Source organism: Eptesicus fuscus, chromosome 20 (genome assembly GCF_027574615.1).
Source record: "Eptesicus fuscus isolate TK198812 chromosome 20, DD_ASM_mEF_20220401, whole genome shotgun sequence".
Lineage (NCBI taxonomy): Eukaryota > Metazoa > Chordata > Mammalia > Chiroptera > Vespertilionidae > Eptesicus > Eptesicus fuscus.
In genome coordinates, this window is record NC_072492.1 from 34,534,560 (window position 1) to 34,556,180 (window position 21,621).

At 36.3% G+C, this 21,621-nt stretch overlaps 1 protein-coding gene across 3 annotated transcripts in view; it reads left to right on the forward strand.

Annotated features, from left to right (window-relative positions):
- The window catches only part of LOC103293243 (centrosomal protein of 112 kDa), a 253,196-nt gene that overhangs the window by 104,293 nt on the left and 127,282 nt on the right, over positions 1-21,621 (forward strand). For 2 of the 3 annotated variants that reach the window (XM_054709260.1, XM_054709261.1), the window contains one exon: positions 9,452-9,682. In XM_054709260.1, coding sequence (XP_054565235.1) covers positions 9,452-9,682 — 231 coding nt within the window. Of the gene's footprint in view, positions 1-9,451; positions 9,683-15,914; positions 16,227-21,621 lie in introns of those variants that run through there. The other variant, XM_028157331.2, reaches the window with a different exon arrangement.

The following is a 21,621-nucleotide window of genomic DNA, read 5'->3' on the forward strand; positions in this document are numbered from 1 at the left end:
CATCCTGATGCAAGCGGTCACTGAGCCAGCTTCACCTTCCATTGGCCTATTGTTAAAGAGTCAGCCACGTGTGCTTGAGAGTGTTCTGGATTTTCCCATATTTAATTAAGCAGCCAAAACTTCTGAATACTTTGCTTCGTAAAGGCATCTGGTTGTTAGCACAGTACTTAGTGTTTTCTGAATGGTGCCAATATAACATGTGGGCTATTGTGACCCTAGTGTGTACAGAATGTTTGCAGAGAATGGCTAATAAGAACTGGTGGAAAACCTAGGTCAAACTTTTGCTCTTTTTTTTTTTTTTTTTGGAAACGGGAAGCATAGTAAATGGAAAAAGTGTTGAAAATCTTCTTTCCAATTACTTGAATGTCATTCTTTACAGAAGGTTTCTAGTGAAGAAGAATTCAGCCTGAATTTTTTCTTCTTCCAAGGCCAAATAGGTTACCTGTCACTCCTGGAAACACTCTGTCAAGAAAATATCTTTAAGTGTTCCTAGATGCTGCAAATAGCATCCTCCCAACGTGTAGGCTCCTATTCATTAGCCCCGATGTTGCACCACAGCGAACTGTGGATAACATGTCTGTGTTGGCTTTTTAATACTTATATTTGGTAATCTCAAGATGGAATTTATAAAGTGCTATTTGGAAGCTAGTCTCTTTTAGTGTCATTATTCTCAAGTGGAATATTTCCACTTTTCCATCCATTTGAGTCTAGAAAATTTATATATATTTATATTTTGTGCTTCTGTTAATTAGTTTCATTTCTAAAATAAATGCTTGCACACAGTTCTTTTAAGTATAGCAGACATTTATTTGCCAATTTCCAAAATAGGTCACTGTGCTATGAATCATTTTTTCCTTTTAATTGGAACCTAATCTAAATGCAAAGTGCTATGGGATTTTACTCACTTTCCTCAGGAACTACTTTCAATTACATGATTTGGGTTGTTCTAGAATAAAACTAGAAATTTCAACATCAGTTATGAATTTTTAGCAGTATTGTCATTACTCACAAAAAACACATGCAGCCCTAATGTTTGCCAGTTCATGTGACTTATTACATGTTCTGCATCTTTTCTTCTCTAGATAGGCATACAAATTAATGAGTGTTTTTCTTCTGTACTTTTACCCTATTTCTTTTTTAATACTCAACCCAGGATACTCCCTTTTTTGCAGGTAAAACTATTTTTTCTTTCTTGACCTAAGCCCTTTATAGTATGTTCCAAAGTTGAACATTCATTGTTCTAAAACTTTAAACCAAATTAAAGTTTTTCTTGCCTTACCTATATGTTAAGCAATGTCCTCTCTTCCATCATTCAATTTAGTAGTGTCATTGTGATCAGCGATATCATATTTTAATTTTGTGTGTAGAATTCCTTCCAGAGTTAAGTGAACCTTTTGGGATTTGGGGGAAATGTAAGTCCTTTTCTCATCCTTATATGTGGAGGAGCTGTTTTCTATGCCACAAGGGGAGCTTATGACTGTTTTAATTCCTGAGTCTAATAACTGTAAACAAGAGTCTGAAAACACAAATGTACTTTAAATATACCAAACAAGCATATTGTACCTCAGAGAAAATTTTGAACTGCTACAAGGTAAATCTGCTGCTCTTGGTTCTAAATATCTCTGTTACCTGGCTGGTGTGGCTCAGCGGTTGAGCACCGACCCAGAAACCAAGAGGTTGCAGGTTTGGTTCCCAGTCAGGGCACATGCCCAGGTTGCGGGCTCGATCCCCAGTAGCGGGTATGCAGGAGGCAGCCAATTGGTGTTTCTCCCTCACATCGATGTTTCTCTCTATCCCTCTCCTTTCCTCTCTCTCTCTTAAAAAAAAAAAATCAATAAAAAGACAACAACATATAAATACCTCTCAGTCATTTAAGGGGTTTTAAAAAATACTTTCTATTGGATAGAACACAGGAATTAGGAGTCAGGAAAGTTCTGTTTGCAGCTTAGATGCAGCAAGTTAAAAATAGAACGTGCTGCCCTAAGACTCTGAAGACCTGGTTTCCTCCTGGACTTTTATGGGACTTGACTTGCATCCCTTATGAGTCTCTTCTACTTGCATCAACTGCCCGTCTTTCCCGTGGCATATGGGTACACACTTTAAAAGCTTTAGCCCTATAAAAATACCATAAAGATATAAATTTTTATTTTAAAATGCAGCAAAATATTATCCCATATAAAATGATAGTACTTGGCTTAATTTGAAATCATTAATTGATAAAATATGTTAAAAGGTATATAGTATGTTGTAGGATATAATTATACAGTAAAAATACTTTTTATTTAAACTATGTAGATGAATTTCAGTTTTTAATTTATAATAAATGTAAGATCTATGTAAGAGATACAGTTTTGTGCATGACATAATTTAATCTCTATAAATTAAATTGATATATTAAACCTTTTCAAAATATTGTTTTTTATTTCTCCAACAGTATTTCCCTAATATAGTCTACAATTAGCTTTTTAATATATATGCTGTCCTTCCTAGAAGTCTGAATATCCACTTTTACATCAATTCTATATATTTAATAAAATCTCAAAATTTTTCATTTCATTCAAGGTTTTCCTTTCATTAAAAAAATAAGATGAGACATTTTATTTCAGTGGAGTGAAAGTTCTAGAAGAATAAGAGTCTAAATTTTGCTTCAAAAATAACTTTGACATAAAGAGTGATCAACAACCAAATATAACAAAGAATATCTTTTATCTTTATTTTAATTTTTAACTTAATAGTCAAGGCTAAACATATATAATAATATAAACTAATAGCAAATGTACCATATTCTTAGATTGGTATATATAAAAACTAACAAAAATCGGTAACTTCAAACCTTAATCATCAGGGATTTTCTCCCTCAAAATTATTTAAAAACCAGCCATAGGTTGGTTTGCCCTTTTCCATCATAAGCTGACTGCTGTCAACACTGGCAATCACCTCCCAACACTTTCCCTTTGCAAAGGTCTCAGGGAAGTTTTGGGGAACTACAACTGAGGGCAAATTTTGGATGTTTACATAAACAATTAAAGTAGAAAATATACCATGTGGCAGTAAATAAAGCTAAGTTATATAATATCTCCTACTTAGAATCTAAAACAAAAAAATGAGGTAAGGAGAATATAAATGTTTATGTTCCATAAAAGTAAATAGCAGATAGCAAGGATTATTTTTCTCCAAAATTACTTATAGGCTATTTATCTGGTCACCACAGATTAATTCCAATCACTTAAACCTTATACATTTATATTACTTCAAAATGATAATTGGGGTTTATAATAATGACCTTAAATTGTTTTATGGTCCTGGAATATTTTCAAAATCTTCAAAGAAAGATTAAAGCATTATACATGGATATGCAGCCACTTGCCCTTCTCAATACATTCATTTCTTGCTATACATGATACTTACACTGAGTTAATCTCACTTATATACAAACGATGTGGACAAATGCCCTGTATGAGGCAAAATGACAGGACCAAGTGAATAAAAGGTGAAATAAATACATAGAGAGGTCCCTTAACTGCAGGGGTGAGTATAGAAATACTCTGACCTTTTCTACATGATGTAACCAGCCAAGAAATCAGATGATCATTTCTTCAGTCCTTTTCCTGTCTGTGAGGTTTTCATTCCTGTGGTGTTTAAGTATCACTTCTCTGAAATGATAAAGATGAAGACAGTGTTACCCTAGCTGGTTTGGCTCAGTGGATAGAGTGTTGGCCTGTGGACCAAAGGGTCCCAAGTTCGATTCAAGTCAAGGGCACGTGCCTTGGTTGCAGGCTCCTCCCCAGCCTGGGCCCTGGTCAGGGCTTGTGTAGGAGGCAGCCAGTCTTTGTGTTTCTCTCACATCAATGTTTCTCTCTGTCTTCCCCACTCTTTTCTACTCTCCCTAAAAATCAGTGGAGGAATATCCTCAGGTGAGGATTAACAAAACAAAAAAAACAACAAAAAACAAACAGACAAAAAAGACAGTGTTTTACTGCCCTTCACTATCTATACCAGGCAGAGATTAGCAGACATACTTCAACCCTTGCGCTCTGCACTTACCCGAAATTCATTTATAAGAAACAGGTGTGTTTGAATTCAGTGCCATCTTGCTCTTAAAGCCTATGGGAAGCAGTGATAATATCTGACCAGAGACTCTCCACTTCCGTACTCTTCCTAATTCTAACCCATGTGACCAAGCCAGGACATGGAAGGAAGGCAGGAGAGGCGTCAGGGCTCCTGCTCTTAGGTTCCTTACCCTTCTACTGTGGAAGGGAATTTCCAGTGAGGAGGAGGGCAGGAGCTTGGACTGCTTCTCTTGAAATGTAATCCCAAACAATTTCCTCTGAGGATTCTTCCTCTTGCTAAACCTCATGGATACATGAGGACACACCTCTTCAGAAATGGACATGGAAGCTTCATTAATAGACATGGGACATTTGCCTCCTTAAGTGATTTGATGAGGCAATAGATGGGAAGGTGGACAGATACACAGATGGACAGAAAATCGATGACTGACAAAGCTGACTAGAGATATGAACGACCTACCCAAGGCCCAAAAGTCTTGAAAGACCTGAGACTTATGTCAAAGCAAGAATTCCCTTGGAGCCCTAGCCGGTTTGGCTCAGTGGATAGGGCGTTGGCCTGCGGACTAAAGGGTCCCAGGTTCAATTCCGGCCAAGGACACATGCCTGGGTTGTGGGCTCGATCCCCAGTGGGGGGCGTGTAGGAGGCAGCCGATCAATGATTCTCTCTCATCATTGATGTTTCTCTCTCTTCCTCTCTTCCTCTCTAAAATCAATAAAAATATATTTTTAAAAAAAGAAAAAAGAATTCCCTTGGAGGTACTCACCATTCTGTGAACACCTGCCTCAGACCTGCCTGAATTCAACACTTCTGACCCTGCCTTTTTACCATTTTGGTTTTTTAGTCCTGCGTATTCAGAGTCTCTGATCCTACACTGCCCAGGCCATGTGTTCAATACACACCAGTTGTCCTGCTTCAGAACAGAGCTGATTTGTGTTTAAGTATTATATTTAATTTGTTAGTAACATATTAATCATCTATCACTATTTCTCATACTTTTTTTCTTTGGGAGACAAAAGCAGTGTTTTGTTACAAAGTGAAACTCTCTTTTTTGCTAGAGTTCCAATGGGAGGTTACAATAAGTGGAAATTCTATTACCTGTGATATTAACTATAAATTAGTCAAATACATTCTAGAACTATTAATTTGTTCCAAAGAAAATATATTATTTTAAATTAACTTTTTTACATGATCATCAAAAGTAAAGAAAGAATAATGAAGCAATGTGGTATTCAAAGACATAATTCAAATTGAGGGTCCCCTATGAAATATCCACAACAAAAGGGAAAAATTATCATAAGATGGTTGTATTTTCATAATAAATAGAAAAACTATGTTAAAAATACTTATTGTTTTAAAATTTAAGTGATTATTCCTGCACCTGGGCATAAAACCTTTGCATCATCTTTTAAATTTTTTTATGTTGTGTCTGATACAAGTAATGTATGTTAAATAATATTTAAGCACTAAGGCATACAAACAAAGTGAACATCATGAAATGACCACCAAGTGAAGAATTAGAACATTGTTAAAACCATTGCCTCTACCTATAGGTCCTTCCTTTCCCATACTCCTGGTGTCCCTGTCCCAGAGGCAACTATTGTCCTTAATCTAGTGGTATCATTGGCTCACTATCCCCACATATGCAGAGATATGTCCTATTTCCCTTGGGTATATGCCTATGAATGGAGAGAATGGAATTTTGTCTATTGTATAAGGTAGGGATCTGATTTCATTTTTTTCATATGAATAATGTACTGTCTTGGCACAATTTGTAGACTGGTTCATCATTTACCCACTACACTGTGATGCCAGCTCTGTCCAATGTGAGCCAGTTTCTAGCCTCTCCATTACCTTCCATTAGTCAAGTTTTTCTATTCTCTATGACAGCGATTTTCAACTGGTATGTCGTAAGAATTTTTAAAACATACAATTTCTGACTATGTAATCAGGGGCGCTGACCTCTTTTCCCTTAGATTGTCAAATAAAAAAAATGACAATCTAAGGGAAACAACAATAGCCACCTTGTGTGAATGCCCTGTCTTGAACCATCTATATCTATATCTATCTATCTATCTATCTATCTATCTATCTATCTATCTATCTATGTCATATAATAGTGTTGCATCTTATTGGTCACATTGCATAATAAGGTTGAATCTGATTGGTCAATTCTGGGTACCACAGATGTTATAGGTACTTTATTTTTAAAAATATCACATTGGAGCATACAGGGTAGGTAATTACTATTATTATTTTTTGTAAATCAATCCAAATTACACCTATTTTTGGTCAGGTCAGCAAATGATATAGTATTTTTTGATGTGCTGCAGGTATTTAGTAATTAATTTATGTGTGCCATGAGATGAAAAAGGCTGAAAATCACTATTACACTGTGTTAATTTTAGTGACATTATTTTAGGTTCTAATATGTGGTATGGAATGTCATGCCACCTGTCTCTCCTCCTTTAGGAGTCTCATGGTACTGTGTTCATCCCTGTATACTTTAGATTTGGCTTGTCAAGCTCTTGTTGAAATTTTAATTGAACATGCATTGATTGATGCTGTCAGTCATTTTGGGAAGAACTGATAAATTGAGACTTTCCAACACCCTGATACTTCTCTCAGTTATTAGGTCTTCTTTAGTATCTTTCTAAAAGCCTTATAGAGTACTGCACATCTTTTGGTAGACATTTCTGAGAATCCTATATTATTATAGTTGTAAATGGTGTTTGATAACTTTTTGTAAAAAAAAGCTAGTGTGTAAAAGTTACAAATCATTTTTTAACATTAATCTTTTATTCAGACCCCCTTTTAACTCCTTTATTATTTTGAGTAATTTATACATACATTTTGCATTTTCTCTATAGACAATCCTAACATCCATGATAAAAAAACAGTTTTGCTTTTGTACTTTTGGTCATAGAGTTATGCATATAAGTAGTGGTAGTAAGCATTCTTTTCTTCTTCCTGATTTTAAAGGGGCTATTTAAAACTTCACAATAAAGAATGAATAAAAAATGCTGAGATTTTGCTAACTACCTTTTATGTGGTTAAGAATGGTCTCTTCTATTCCCTATTTTGCTAGGAGTTTTTGTCTTGGAATTTTATCAAGTGATTTTCTGTGTATTGAGATAATCATAAGGCTTTTTTTTCTTTTAATACTTTAATGGAGCAAATCATATTATAGGTTATTTTCTAACATTACACCAATATTATGTCTTTTCCAATTCTTTCATGATGTATTATCACTGGATTCAATTTGCTAATAATTGTTGAGGTTGACCAAAGATTTTTCTTTTTTGAAGATGTTTTTTAATTGATGTTATGCTGGCCTCATAAATTGAGTTGCTGAATAATCCTTTTTCTATTCTCTGAAAGAATTAGTATCAGAGTGAGTTATTAGTTTCTTAAATACTTGGTGGAACTGGCCAATAAAACCATCTGGCCTTGATATTTCACTTCTGGAAATATTTTTGACTACTATTTAAATGTTTCTAATGGTTATAGGATGACTCATATTTTCCATTTTTTTCTAGTCAGTTTTAGTAGATTTTTATAGCTTAGAGATTTTCCTTTTCATTTAAATTCAATATTTATTGGCATTTATAGATTTCAATAAATGGTAAGCTACCCTTACATTCTTTGCAACTTGATGATTATATATTTTTATACTTTATTGGATTGTTTTGCTAATTTATGTCTGTGTCATGAGTGAGTTGACCTATAATTTTTACTTCTCTTTGTATTTGTCATCCTCCAGTTTCAATATTATAACTTCTGAAATAGCCTGAGAGTGTATTTATCTTTCTCCATTCTTTGGAAAAGTTTGTAAAAACTAGGATTATCTGTCTCTTGGGAGATCTTTTTTAGAACTCACCTGTAAAATTATTTGAGTGTAATGTTTACTTTGTGGGAATATTTTAAACTATTTTTTCAATTTCTTCAATTTGTTAGGTTGTTCTACTTCTTTTGACATTTTATATTTTCATAGGGATCTATTCACTTAGGTTCTTCAATTATTGGCATAATATTTCTATGGTATGGTTGTATTATCTTTTTAAGCTATGAAGGATCCATAGTATGCCCTTTTCAAAATTTAATATTAAAATTTTATTTTAATTTATTTTACTTTGTCATTATATTACTTTTCTAGATAATACTGCCATAAGTTTATTTTTATCCCTAATATTAATTTGTGCTTTCTTTCTTGTTTTTGACAGCCTTACCAGAAATTGTTCTATATTACCAATGTCTTAAAGTGGTTGCCTACTTTATTAAAAATTAGACTTTTGAAAGCACGTAACATGTTAGGGCTACATATTTTCTTTGGTTGGCTCCATCCTTCAGGATTTGATAAGTTATATTGTCTGCTTGATAATTATTCTCACTATTTCTGTGGATTTTTGCTTCTCCTCAGTCCTGGAAAATTCTCAGTCGCTATAGTTTTATATCTTCTCTCTGTCTTCTCTCCTTCTGGAACTCTAGACATGTAATAGATCTTCTTATTTTACCTTTCATAACTTTCAACATCTCATAATTTTTATCTTCTGATATTACTGTGTTGCATTATGGATGGTTTATAACCATCTGTTTCACCACGTCTTGCTTTTGTAATGTTGAAACTTAACTCGTTTATTCTACCTTTTATACAAAATTTCTTTGCTGGAAATTGTGTTTGGGTCTTTCTCAAATCTGGTCATTTTTGCTTAATCTCTCCTGGTTTATTCTTTTATGATTCCATCCTTTGTTTCTTAAAATATTTAATACATGTTTATTTTTATATGCTTTTTCTGATAATTCCGATAGCTGAAGTGCTGGCCAGGGGAATCTGTTTGTGTTAACTCTTATCAGTAGTGGTTTTCTTCTGGGTTTAGTAATTTTTTAATATGATCTCATTTTTGGTTTATCTTAATTTATGGAAAACTTGGAGATATTCAACTGCAGCAGCTTTTCTGAGAAGGGCATTTGTTTTAGCTTCAGGTGGGCATTGATAACACTACTGATCTGGAACCACTTTAGCCTATTACGGGCTCTCTGACTTAATCCATGGCATCATGTTCAGCCCTATATTCCTTCCTCCTGAAGGTGCAATGCAAATAGGGGCACTTGCCCTCAGATACCTTGCCTTCTGACTATGCTCACTGCTCTTCTTGTTTTTGGCACATGTAGTTGTACGTGTGTGTGATTTTTGTTTTGTTTCGTTTTTCCCTTTGGATATTTCTCTTTCTATGAGCAGAGAAAGAGGAAAAATTATATTTATATGGAACCTAGTAATTTCATATCATGAGGGCCTCTCAGAATATCTGGCCTGCCGAACTGCTTGACTTTTATGACTTTCCTATTCATAGCCTCTGCCCATTTTTTCATTTTTCACAACAAGGTTATTGCTGACATGGAGGCCCAAGTTCACAAGCTGAGAGAAGAGCTGATTAGTGTGAACACTCAGCGGAAGCAGCAGCTGGTAGAGCTCGGTCTTCTCCGTGAAGAGGAGAAGCAAAGGGCTGCCAGGGACCATGAGGCTACTGTCAGCAAACTGAAGGCTGAATCAGAGAAGATGAAAATAGAGCTGAGAAAGACTCATGCAGCTGAGACAGAGATGACGCTGGAAAAGGTAAGCTATCTACTTCAACATTTTATAGACAAGTGAAACCCATGGCTGCCACCCTCACATTTCATCTCTGGAAAGTGGGGGACAGAGAATTACTCTTCACATTGTTCAAATGAGCAATTTAAGTCTCTTTTTGTATGTCTAAGCACCACTAAAATAATATAGGGAGTTTCCTAATCTTTTTTGTTGACTTTCTTTGAAGTAATTGCATAGAATATCCCATTCTGTATCAATTAAATACACACTGTGATAAAACAATGTTGTAATATTGTCAAATATTATACTGGTTAGGAATACTGAGGCTGTAGCCCTGAATTTTCTTGAGACTAATTTTCTTGAGACTAATTTTCTTGATTGTCTAAAAATTATAAATGTTACAGTTTTTACAAGTGTAACATATATGATGGCATATTTTCCCAGATTGATATTTCAGATTGGGAAAAGCTTTAAAATTACATATTTTTGAAATAAATGTCAATATAATATTGACATATTTGGGTTGGCTTATCTTCCAGGAACAATCTCAAATATTCTTTCTTTTGATGTTTTGGAAAAGTGTAAATCTTTTAATTGAGTAGTAAATGTGAATTGTTCTAAGCATAACAAATGTAAATCGTCCCTTGAGTTTCTTAAGACCAATCTATATCTTGGGATAAAGAAATTGAAAAGTGTAGTTGAAGAATCTTCTAATTCTGTTTAATTTTCCTCTCTTCTTTGTCTTTAAATAATTTTAAACCTTCATAGCGTATACGACACCATGGTAGGCACTACTCCATTGATGTTACATGGAGCGAGAACCCAAGGTACTACTTTGTAGTAGCTAATTTTATCTGAGAGTCAGATTTCATCCAGCTTTGCCCTTGGCAGCATAGCTCTGAGCCAAGAAATATATAGGAAAATGTCTCTAAAGAGATGGGAGGGAGCCTGGCTTCTTGGAGGAACAGCAAGGAGGCCACCATGGCTGGAAATGATGATGGAGGAGGAGGGCAAAGTGGAGGTGGAGAAGGATGGAGGAGGAGATGAGGTTAAGGAAAAAACCTCGGAGGTGGACAAGGTCCTGTAGGTGTGTCTCGGCCTTTGAAAGGCCTTTGCTTTGACTCTCCTTGAGTAGAGGAGGCTTGACAGGTTTTGAGCAGAGGTGTGACATTTGATTCGCCTTTGAAAGGATCTCTCTGCCTGCTGATGCTGAGAATAGACTGAATTGAGGGCAAAGAAGGAAGTAGGGAGACTAGTTTAAAAGCTATTGCAAGAACTTAGACAAGAGATGATAGAGGCTTGGGCCTCAGGCAGTAGCAGTGAAGGTGGTAAAAACTGATCAGATTTGGGTAATGTTCTGAAGGTACATCTGGCCAGATTTCTTGTTGGTTCAGATGTAGGGAAGGGGAGGTGGAAACAGAGGGAGAGAGAGAGCAGTTAAGAATGTTTCCAAGGTGACTGGCTAGAGCCAGTGGACACAGGAATGACCCTTTGCTGATGGGAGGAAGACTGCAAGAACGACAGGTTGGGCCATTTGGAATGTGTTCCAGTTGAGATGCCTTTTATATATCTGAGTGAGGATGTTAGTGATAATTCCATCAAAGCAGTACAAAATGATAGTATTTTGATGCTAAAATATACAGTTTCAGGAAGTAGGGATATTTCCTTATATGGAATAGCTATAGTCCTCTGACAATAGCAAATAAAAGGACTAATGGAGAGTGCAAGTGATGTTGCAGGGACCTTTCTGGAAATTCTTACACACACCTCTCCTTGACTTCAGTCATATCTGCCATCAGTTCAAAATAATTCTAAGTAAATGGTCTTGAATGGCACTGATACCAGTGCAGCTCAATTTAAGAAATTTGGACATACCAAAGCCAGACTCATAAAACATACAATTTAGCCCTGCTGGTGGGGCTCAGTGGTTGAGCATCGGCATATGGACCAGGAGATCAGGGCTTGATTCCCAGTCAAAGCACACGCCCTGGTTTCGGGCTTGATCCCCAGTGTAGGGCATGCAGGAGGCAGCCAGTCAATTATTCTCTATCATCATTGATGTTTCTCTCTCTCTCCTTCCTCCCTCCTCTCTGAAATCAATAAAAATACATTTCTTAAAAAACATACAATTTAGGCCTTGATTTTTCTGTATTGTATATTCACATTTTAAATGTTTTTTTAATCGATAAAATTTTTCAAGTATAGGTTTATATGTATTACTAATTGATAACAAAAGCATAGTAATAGAAACCCTGGGTAATTCAATTGGGCAAATATTTCTGGAAGATTTTCTATATCCCAGAAAGGCATTATCCCAAGCACTGTGGGGACACACAGAAAAAAGGAAAAAGTGGCATTGTCTTCAAGTAGATTTTAAAAGCAGCGACTGCAAGACACATACACACACAATTGCAATGCGGGGTAGAGTATGGATTGAGGGAGAATTCTTTTCTGTCAGGGCAATCAGGGAAGGTTAACTGGAAGAGATGTCACTTGAACTAAACATAAGTAGATATGCAAGATGGCATTCTAAGCCAAAGGAACAACAACAGTAGGAGCAAACAGAACTGTGCACATGTCATAGAGCTTAGTCAAGCAGAGTGGTTGTGATCAGGCTAAGAGACAGCTAGGAATCATTGCAAGTCTCCAAAGCTGTGATAAGCCTTTGGCTTCACTGTGGAAACAGTGTGAAGCTACTGAAGATTTTGAGGAAATGAAGTGTCAATAGCCAAGTGATTATTAGGAAAATCAGTCAATGTTGGCAAGCTGTCACAGCAGGAAGTAGTTGGTGGGGACCGGATTAATTTAGGCTAGAGGTCCCTGAGGACACATTAGAGATGTACGAAGGTAGTGAACATATAGCAGTGAGGATGAGGAGACATGCTGAGAACATCTCAGAGATGGCATTCATTAGAACGGTTAAGTATAAATCAACCCTTAACTGGTAATGTAGGAGAACTTTCTGGTTTCAGGAAGAAAAGATGAGTTCAGTTATGGACCTGTTGAGCTGGAAGTGCTGTCTCTATACCTAACTGTGAGGTTCATTTGCTATTGAAGGAACATTTGTGGGGAATCATAGGAGAAGGCAGGACCAGAAAACCCTCTCTGTAGGAGTCACCTACAAAGAGGGCCTGTTCAGGAGGGAAATAGAAAACAGAGGTGAAGAAAGAGCTTCAGTTAAGAGTCTGGGAGGAAATAGTCAAGGAAGGGTCATCAAGGTAAGAGGAATATGAGAAGAATGTGTTTTCATGGAAATAAAGGAAGAGAATATTTAGAAAGGAGTATTGTCAAGAATGTGACAGAAAATCGGGAGGGATAAGGGTGGAGGAAAGGTCACAGGATTTGAAACTGAGAAGTCATTGATGATCTTGGACAAAGCACTGAAAATGATAGTGTGGACAGAAACACGGTTGCAAAAGATAAGTGAGAGAGTAGGGAGGAAGTGGGGATTCATGAATACTCTATTGTTTTCTTGGAAAATCTGATATTAAAAGGGAGGTGGAGTCCCAAAGAGCAGTAGGAGTGAAGGAGAGTATCATTTTAGGCTGAAAATGTCTTGAAAAACAGGAGAAAGAACTGATGGAGAGGAAGAGCTTAATGATGCAAAGAACCATGGATAATTGATCTGAGATGCGGGTGTGAATGAAATTACCAGCTCAGGTTGACCCTCTCCCCTTGGCTACAAGGATCCCGCCACAGAAGACATTGGTTTGTTTCTGTACCCACCTTGCTCTCTCCTGCCTCCGGGTCTTTGCACCTGCTACCCCTCTGCCTAGAATGTTCTTCTCCATGATTTTCCATGGCCACCCACCCTCCTCCTCATCAGTCTTCACTTCTCAGAGTGTCCTTCCCTGACCTCTGTATCTCAAGTCTTGTCTACTTCTACCATCTTACCTTTCCCCATTGTCTTCCAGGCTCATCTCACTATCTGAAATAATCTTTTAATTGTTTCACATATTTATTTTCTATTTATCCCATTGGAACATAAGCTGCATTAGCAGGACCTTGTCTGTCTCATTCATTTCTGACCTGCTGGTGTCTAGAAAGCTTGGCACATGGTAGCCTGGTAGGGTAAGCCTGCAAGGACAGAGTGCTCTTGAGTTGAACAGGGAACAGAAGTCATATAAGAAGCCCAGGTCCTCTGTAGCTTCTGCCAGTGGTGACTTAGCCCTAGAAGATATGTTCCCTAGCTCTGAGGTAAGAGAAACATGAAATACCTCTCCAAGGTAGAAATTCTTGAAATAGGGAATCCCAGAGAATAAATGATTGACATTTGCATCACCAATGCTGCTTTTCTAGTCTTTTCAAATCTTTTCCAACCAAACCAAAACAAGATCCATAAAATATGAACCTTTGAAAAATTAAAGAACAGTACTAAGTGATGGTAGTGGGTAGTTTTCAGAAGACTGATGAAAACGTTGGTATTTAAAATGTGCCATTGTGTAAGAAATCTATTCAGGTATTTTAAAAATAAATTTTCTTGAAATAGAAGACATTTTAGAAAACATGGAAGACTGTAAAAGTCTTTTGTTACTACCATCTCCCAGAGAAAACAGGTAGTAATTATTTGACATGAATGTAAAATAGCTGTGTTAACTGAGATCATAATAATTAAACTGTTTTTTCTTTTACTTTTTTAAAAGTTATGCTAAGAATATTCCAATGTCATTTGAAATTCTTTGAAAATATAGTTTTAATTGTTTCATGACATTCCATTTTATTAATGTAGCATAATTGATTGAGGTATTCCTTTATTTTTAAGAGTGAAGTTGAACATTTATAATATTTGTTATTCACATTTCATTTTCTGAAGTTGCCAGTTCCCATTCTTGGTCAGTCTCTCTTCTGTTGGTGTCCTAATGTTTTCCTCATCACCTTTCTATAAACTCATATTATATTTAGAATAAAAGTCTTATCTTTGTGGCAAATATTTTTTGGTATTTGCCTTTTAATTTTATCATTTTATTTTGTGATACACACAAAAATTACTTTGCATTTAGTGTAATCCTCTGTGAGTTCTTTATTATAAGTAGTAGTGTTGAGCCTCACAATTTGATATTTAAAAACCTGAATATATGAAACATTTTCTATCCTGTGCTTTACTCAGTAAAAAGCTCTTATGAAACTGACATAGCATTTACTGGCCTGGGTTCCCAGTCTGTAATTTGAATGGCATCGAAGGGCTGTACTGGGGCTCTGCCAGCCTAAAGTCGTTGGAAGGCTTTGAGCAACAACTCAGCATCTTTTTCAAATGTAAGGAAAGCCCCACATGGCATAATTATTCACAGCAAAGGTCATGGAAACTGCTTAAACCTTTGAAATTTATAATTAAAGGATTAATATGAAGACATTGTCATTTTGGCTTTAAATGGATTTTTAATCTTAATTCTGTTCTTTTTACTTGGATCTTTTCCCTTTGCTAAAAATATAAAATTTTGTATCCTTAACATTTTAAATTAAATGTTGTCCTCAAAGAGTTTAGATTTATAAAAATTGATTGACAAACAATATCCAGTATAGTTTTACAATATTCCGCACAAAACTTCAAATGTCCTTTTCCTCTGGGTGTCTACGTCACAGCTTGATATAATGGCCTATAACGATACCTCTGAACATAAAAATAAATTAATTGACAATAGTAAAAACATGCACAAATGACAACTTGGAAAAGTTTGGGTGTGCACCAAGTTTTATACCAAGGAGTGGTACGATCTGACTTAAGCTGAGAAGATCATTCTCTTTCTAGTTGTGTGAGAACAATGGAGGAGGCCCAGGAAGGGCATTGCGGGGATCCCAGTGAGAGATGCCGGTGGCATGGACCAGAATGGCACCAGTGGAGGTGGTCAGGTTCTGGATATATTTTAAAGTTGGAGCCAACTTGGCTTTTGGATGGGTTTTGACATCTGAAAAAGTAAGCCACGGAGAAGCTCAGACACTGGGGGATATGAAAATCCGCTACTTCATTTCTCTGTGGGATGGGATTATATGTGACTTTTACACTGTGTTGTTCAGTCTCTTCTAAATGTTCTATATTTTAACCACTTTGTAAACTAAACAGGAATGTACAAAAGTCACTATCTAGTTATATTGTTGTCCTGACCCTGAGCCCTAGAGCATCTTCAACCTGTCTCTCCTTTTCTGTCCCTGGAAGATCAGAGATGCAGAGAAAAGGATGTGCATTGGCTGACATCAGAAACTGAGCAGCGTGATTGTGATGTCATTTGCCCCTGCTTACCCCTACTTGAGGTTTGGAGGGGCCTCAAATATCCTACCCCCTTGGCCCCAGGCACTTTTCTATCAGGGCAGGGAGGCTGAGCCCTCACCAGCACCCCAGAGAAGCAGGTCTCGCTGGCTGCAGCCAGCTCAGGGGCTCTCATCTTTGCTTCTGCCACCTTAATGGGGGCCAGCGGGCATGTGGACCCCGCTGACTTTAGACTACTCCTCTCACACGGAAAGCCAAACCCCAGGTCTGATGAGAACGAGAGGAGAAAATAGTAATGACCTCGAAACACGGCAGGCTGTTAGCCTGAGGCCCCTGAGGGACACAGGACCATCTGGCCTCAGAGAGAAGGTAAGACTGAGACCCCTCTGTGCTCCTGAGACAGGGATCTTTCTAAAAATCTAGCCTCATTGCTGGGCTGGAGTCAGCACTGGCAATGTGAAAACAGCCCCTACCCTCAAAGAGGCTTATGTTGATGGTCAGGGATAATGGAACAAACGAAACTGATTGCATTGAGCTGAAATTAGAGTCATTGTCTTGATCTGGACCTCATGCCCTGGGAAACACCCAGGACGGTGTCTGGAAGTATGTGGGGAGGGGTAGAATCAGGCACAGCTTTCTGGACAAGGTAGATTGTAAGCTAATGGCATTGCCCTCCCTTGCTTAGAAACTTACAAAGTGCTATTGCTGACAACAAAGTGAGGTTGCCCAGCTCTCTAGCTTTCTGGCCAAGCATTTTGCACAATCCCATTTCTTTCTGCTTTTACTTTTTTCTCCTTACTTATTTTAATTACGTTAATATTTTAGTTTACAGTTTCATGGCATTAAGTACATTTAAATTGTTGTGCAACCATCACCACCATCCATCTCCAGAACTTCTTTCATCTTGCAAAACCTAAGCTGTACCCATTAACACTAACTCCCTATTTCCTGCTCCTCCCAGGCCCTGGCAACCACCATTCTCCTTTCTATCACTATGTATTTGACTACTCTAGATACCTCATATGAGTGGACTCAAACAAGATTTGTCTTTCTGTGACTATTATTTCACTTAGCATAGTGTCTTCAAGGTTCATCCATATTGTAGCACATGTCAGCATTTCCTTTTTTAAAAGGCTGAATAACATTTCATTGTGTGTATAGAAGACATTGTTTATCCATGCATCCCATCAATGGACACTGGGTTGCTCTCACCTTTTGACTATTGTGAGTAATGCAGATATGAACATGGATATACAAATACCTGTTTGAATTCCTGCTTTATACCCAGAAGTGAAATTGCTGGATCACTTGGTAATTCTATTTTTACGTTTTTGAGGAACCTGCCCTACTGTTTTCCATGCCGCTGCACCATTTTCATTCCCACCATCAGTGCACCAGGGTTCCAATTTCTCCACATCATCGCCAACAGTTGTTTCAGTTTGTTTTGTTTGTATAATAACCATCATAATGAGTATGAAGTGTATCTTCTGCCTGTTTTAACTGTCCCCCAACCCCACGGGTACAGTCTGTGCTGTGCCCACTCCGGATGCTCCTTTTCCTTGTACAGGCTGTAAACACTGCCTTTAGGGCTTCACGTGATTTCTCTCTGCCTGGAAGACATGTGAGCTCATCATCCTCACTCAAAACCTTTCCCTGTCCCTGTCAGAAGAAATCATGCTCTTTCCTGTACTCTGTAACTCTTCATTCATTCCTCTCTTTTTAAAACATTTTTATCCAGATATAATTTGCATATAGATTATATGTAATTCTGTAAATGTTGACAAACTGTCACCACAATCAAGATCAAGAAGTGTCCATCACTGCAAATATGCCTCCACCCCTCTGTTGTCAGCCGCATTTACCCCCCTGGCTCCAACTCCCGGTGGCCACTCATCCAGTTTCTGTGACTGTAGATTTGCCTTCTCTGGACTATATACGGAATGAATCATTCAGTATATGACCTTTTGAGTCTGTTGTCTTCCCCTTAGCATCATGCATTTAAATTCATCCATTGTTGTGGGCATGAGTAGTACATTCTTTTTTATTGCTAATAATATTTCATGGCATGAATGTACCAAAGTTTATCCATTCTCCAGCTGGAAATATTTAGGTTGTTAAACATTCATATAAAGGTTTGGTGTGAACATAATATTTTTATTTCACTTGGGTAAATAGCAAAGAGTGGGGTTGCTGAATTGTATGCTAAATATATTTTCACATTTATTAGAAATTGCCAAACTTTTTCCAAAGTGGCTGTATCGTTTTACGTTCCCATCAGCATTGTATGAGCCCCAGGTGCTCTGCATCCTCATTAGCACTCTATATTGTCGAGTGTTAGTGTTATTGTAGCTAGCCTAAGAGGTTGTATTTAATTGCATGTGCATTTCCCTAATAACTAAGAATGTGAAGCATCTTTTCATATGTGTATTTGCCATCTGAATATCTTCATTGGCATAGTGTCTATTTAAATGTTTTCCAATTTTATATTTAGTTGTTTATTGTTATTGAATTTTGAGGGTTCTTTATATATTCTAGATATAAGTCCTTTAAAAGATAGCTAATTTGCAAACACTTTCACAGTCAGTGGCTTAACTTTATTCTTTTAACAGTATCTTCAAAATGCAAAGGTTCTTAATTTTATGTTTAGTTTATGTGTATCATGACATATAAATGATTTTAAAAAATAATAATATACAGAAATATATGATAGCAAAGTGATAGGTGTTTTTAAATGCCTCTTTTTAAGATACATTGTTCTTATTCTTGACTCCATATTAATCATTCTTTTTAAAAATAAAAATGATTTTAAATGTTTTAAAATAATATAGCCTATGCATATATTCTAAATATTGCATTGAATTGAGAGCCTCTAGTACTTAAATATTGCAAAATTTTTGCAATTATAACAGTATTGAGATCAGGCCAAAAATATACAAAAGCAGGTGTGCAGTTGTCTGTATGAAAAATACAATAATCTACCTAATAAAAGAGTAACATGCTAATTGAATGTACCTTCGCAACACCCACCAGCCAATCAGGAGTGAGTATGCAAATTAACCCAACAAAGATGGTGGGTTAATTTGCATACACAGGCACCAAGCAGCTGTGGGGGAGGGGGCGGGACGCAGGCATTCCACATCACCCCAGCCGCTCTGGGCTTCTGGGCAGCATGGGAAGGCAGAAAGTCAGCTCCGGGCTGGAGCGGAAAGATGGCTCCGGCCAGAGCGAAGGCGCTGCCAGCAGCCAGGGGAAGGAAGGCCCATTCTTGCATGAATCTTCGTGCATCAGGCCTCTAGTTAATAAATAACAATCCAAGAATTAAGTCTGTGTTTCACGTACTCACAACTATCAACCAACTTTTGCTCTATCCTGTATTTCTCCTACACACATATTAAAAACTTGGTAAAAAAAATAAACTATTATTTGTGATGTCATTGGCAGTGAATGAATGACTTTTTTAAAATAAATAATATTTTGATAGTTGAGAAGTTTTTATTAAAAAGTATTGGAATGCTTATATTGTGTAGAAAAAAATCTCTTTAACTCTCATGTTTTAAATTATATTCCTCCTAAAATATTTTATTTCCTTTGATTCATTATATCTTTATAGTATATTTTGAACTTTCTATTCTGATTCATAACTATTTCTCTCTTTCCCTGTGTGTGTGTATTTAAAGCCTGAGATATATGCCCCAAAATGTTACTAATATGTATACATATACATATATCCACAATTTAGAGTATGCTATTTAATTTTAATAATAGTATAGGCTCTATCATTGCACGTATGGCTAAAACACCAGTTAAGCACCCAGGTGTTGAGTAATAATATATTTTTGGTAATTTTCAGAATGTATTACAAATTATTGTTGAATAAAAAGAAAAGCTAGATTTTTAAGTGTGTGCAGATGTGAATTTTGGCTAACAAAACTGTTGTTAATATTCATCTATGGTATTTTCTTGGCAAAGAAAATGGACATTTGTTCCCACTGCGTGAGTCTAACAGATCACTGGACATCATAGAGCACTCTAAGGAGGCAACCCTGGGTCACGGAAAATAGCTCATGAAACATCAAAATCTTTGACTCTTACTTGTGATAGTTGCTTTATTATGCATTTCATATTATTATCAAGTGAGGAATTTTAACAGATTTTAAATGAGCTTTTAAAGATTTATAATTTAGGCCTATGTTTTATTAATTATTATAATTCTAATATGTTTATTCAACCCAGATGACTTTATTCAATTGAAGGCTGTATCATATATTTTAGAGACTTCCTAAGAATAAGAAATTACTAGAATTGTCACACCTAGATCATAACTAATGGTCCATTTGATGTCTAATAACACAAAGGAGGAATAAATGGGGGATGAGAACTTCCAAGTCTAGTTTCCTTAATAATTTGTGGGTGAGTGAGTCAACATAGATGCAATAAGCATTTACTCTATACTTAACTCAGTGCTGGTCACAAAATGGAATGTAACTTTGTCCCTGACTTATGGAAGCTTTTATTATTGTGGTGATAATGAGAAATACAAGCATAAAGGAACTTTTAAAACTATATAACTATGCATAATAAAATCCTAGAGTAGGGTCCAGTCCTGGAAATCTGAGGAGGTTTGTAGAAACCAGAGGCTGTTTTATGGAGGAGGTGGTCCTTGAAGTACAATGTTTGACTTGGCACTAGATATGAAGAATTTTCTCAGGCGGTCTAAGGGAATAAAATGGGAAACGAAGAGCTCAGGATGAATTGGGAGAATGTCAAACAGTAATTATAAAAACCCTACTTACAAAAAATACAGATGACATTTTAAAATGTTTTATTTTTAAACTTTGTGTTTACACATACTGAAAAGTTTCAAAAATAATGCAGAGAATTTCCATACATCTTTCCCTGAGCTTTCCTCCATACCAGCATCTTATTTATCTATAGTACAATCATTGTACTATGAAAATCAGCATTGATAAGATGCTTTGTATTTACCTTGGTAACTACAGACCTTATTTAAATTCCACCAGTTTTTCCACTAATCTTTTTTGTTGTTGTTCTAGGATCTAATCCAGGATCTTATTTTGCATTTAGTTGTCATATCTTTTTAGTCTCCTTCAATCTGTGATAGTTCCTCAGTCTTTCCTTATCTTTAATGACCTTGACTTTTGAATAGTACTACTCAAAACAGTTCTGTTTTATAGAATGTTTCTCACTTTGGGTTTGTCTAATGTTTTTTCTTAATTAGATTGAGGTTATGCAGTTTGGGCAATAATACTCCAGAAGTGATATTGTGCCTTTCTCAAGTCCCTTTATATCATGGTGTACAATACATGATATTGAAATACCTTATTACTGGTGACATCAACACTGATCTCTTGGTTAAGGTGATATCTACCAGGTTTCTCTGCTGTAATGTTATTTTTTCTCTTTGAAATATGTAAACTATCTGGAGGAAATACTTTGAGACTAAGCAGATATCATGTTTCTCCTCAGACTTTCAGCCACTAATTTTACCATCCATTGGTGAATCTTTCCTACAAAATTATTTTATTATTATCATCATCATCATTACAGTTCCTTTGAAGTTTTGGCATTATCTGGCTTAAAGTTATGAAGAGGGTATTATTTTTTTCATTTTTATTTTTTCATATCTCTAGGGGAGAATATGTATATTGGAAGTTAAAGGTAACTTTTTAAATGCAAGTTGTTTTAGAGTAATGAATGAAATGGGGGTTGCGGGGGAAGAAAACAATAGGATGAAACTAGAGAA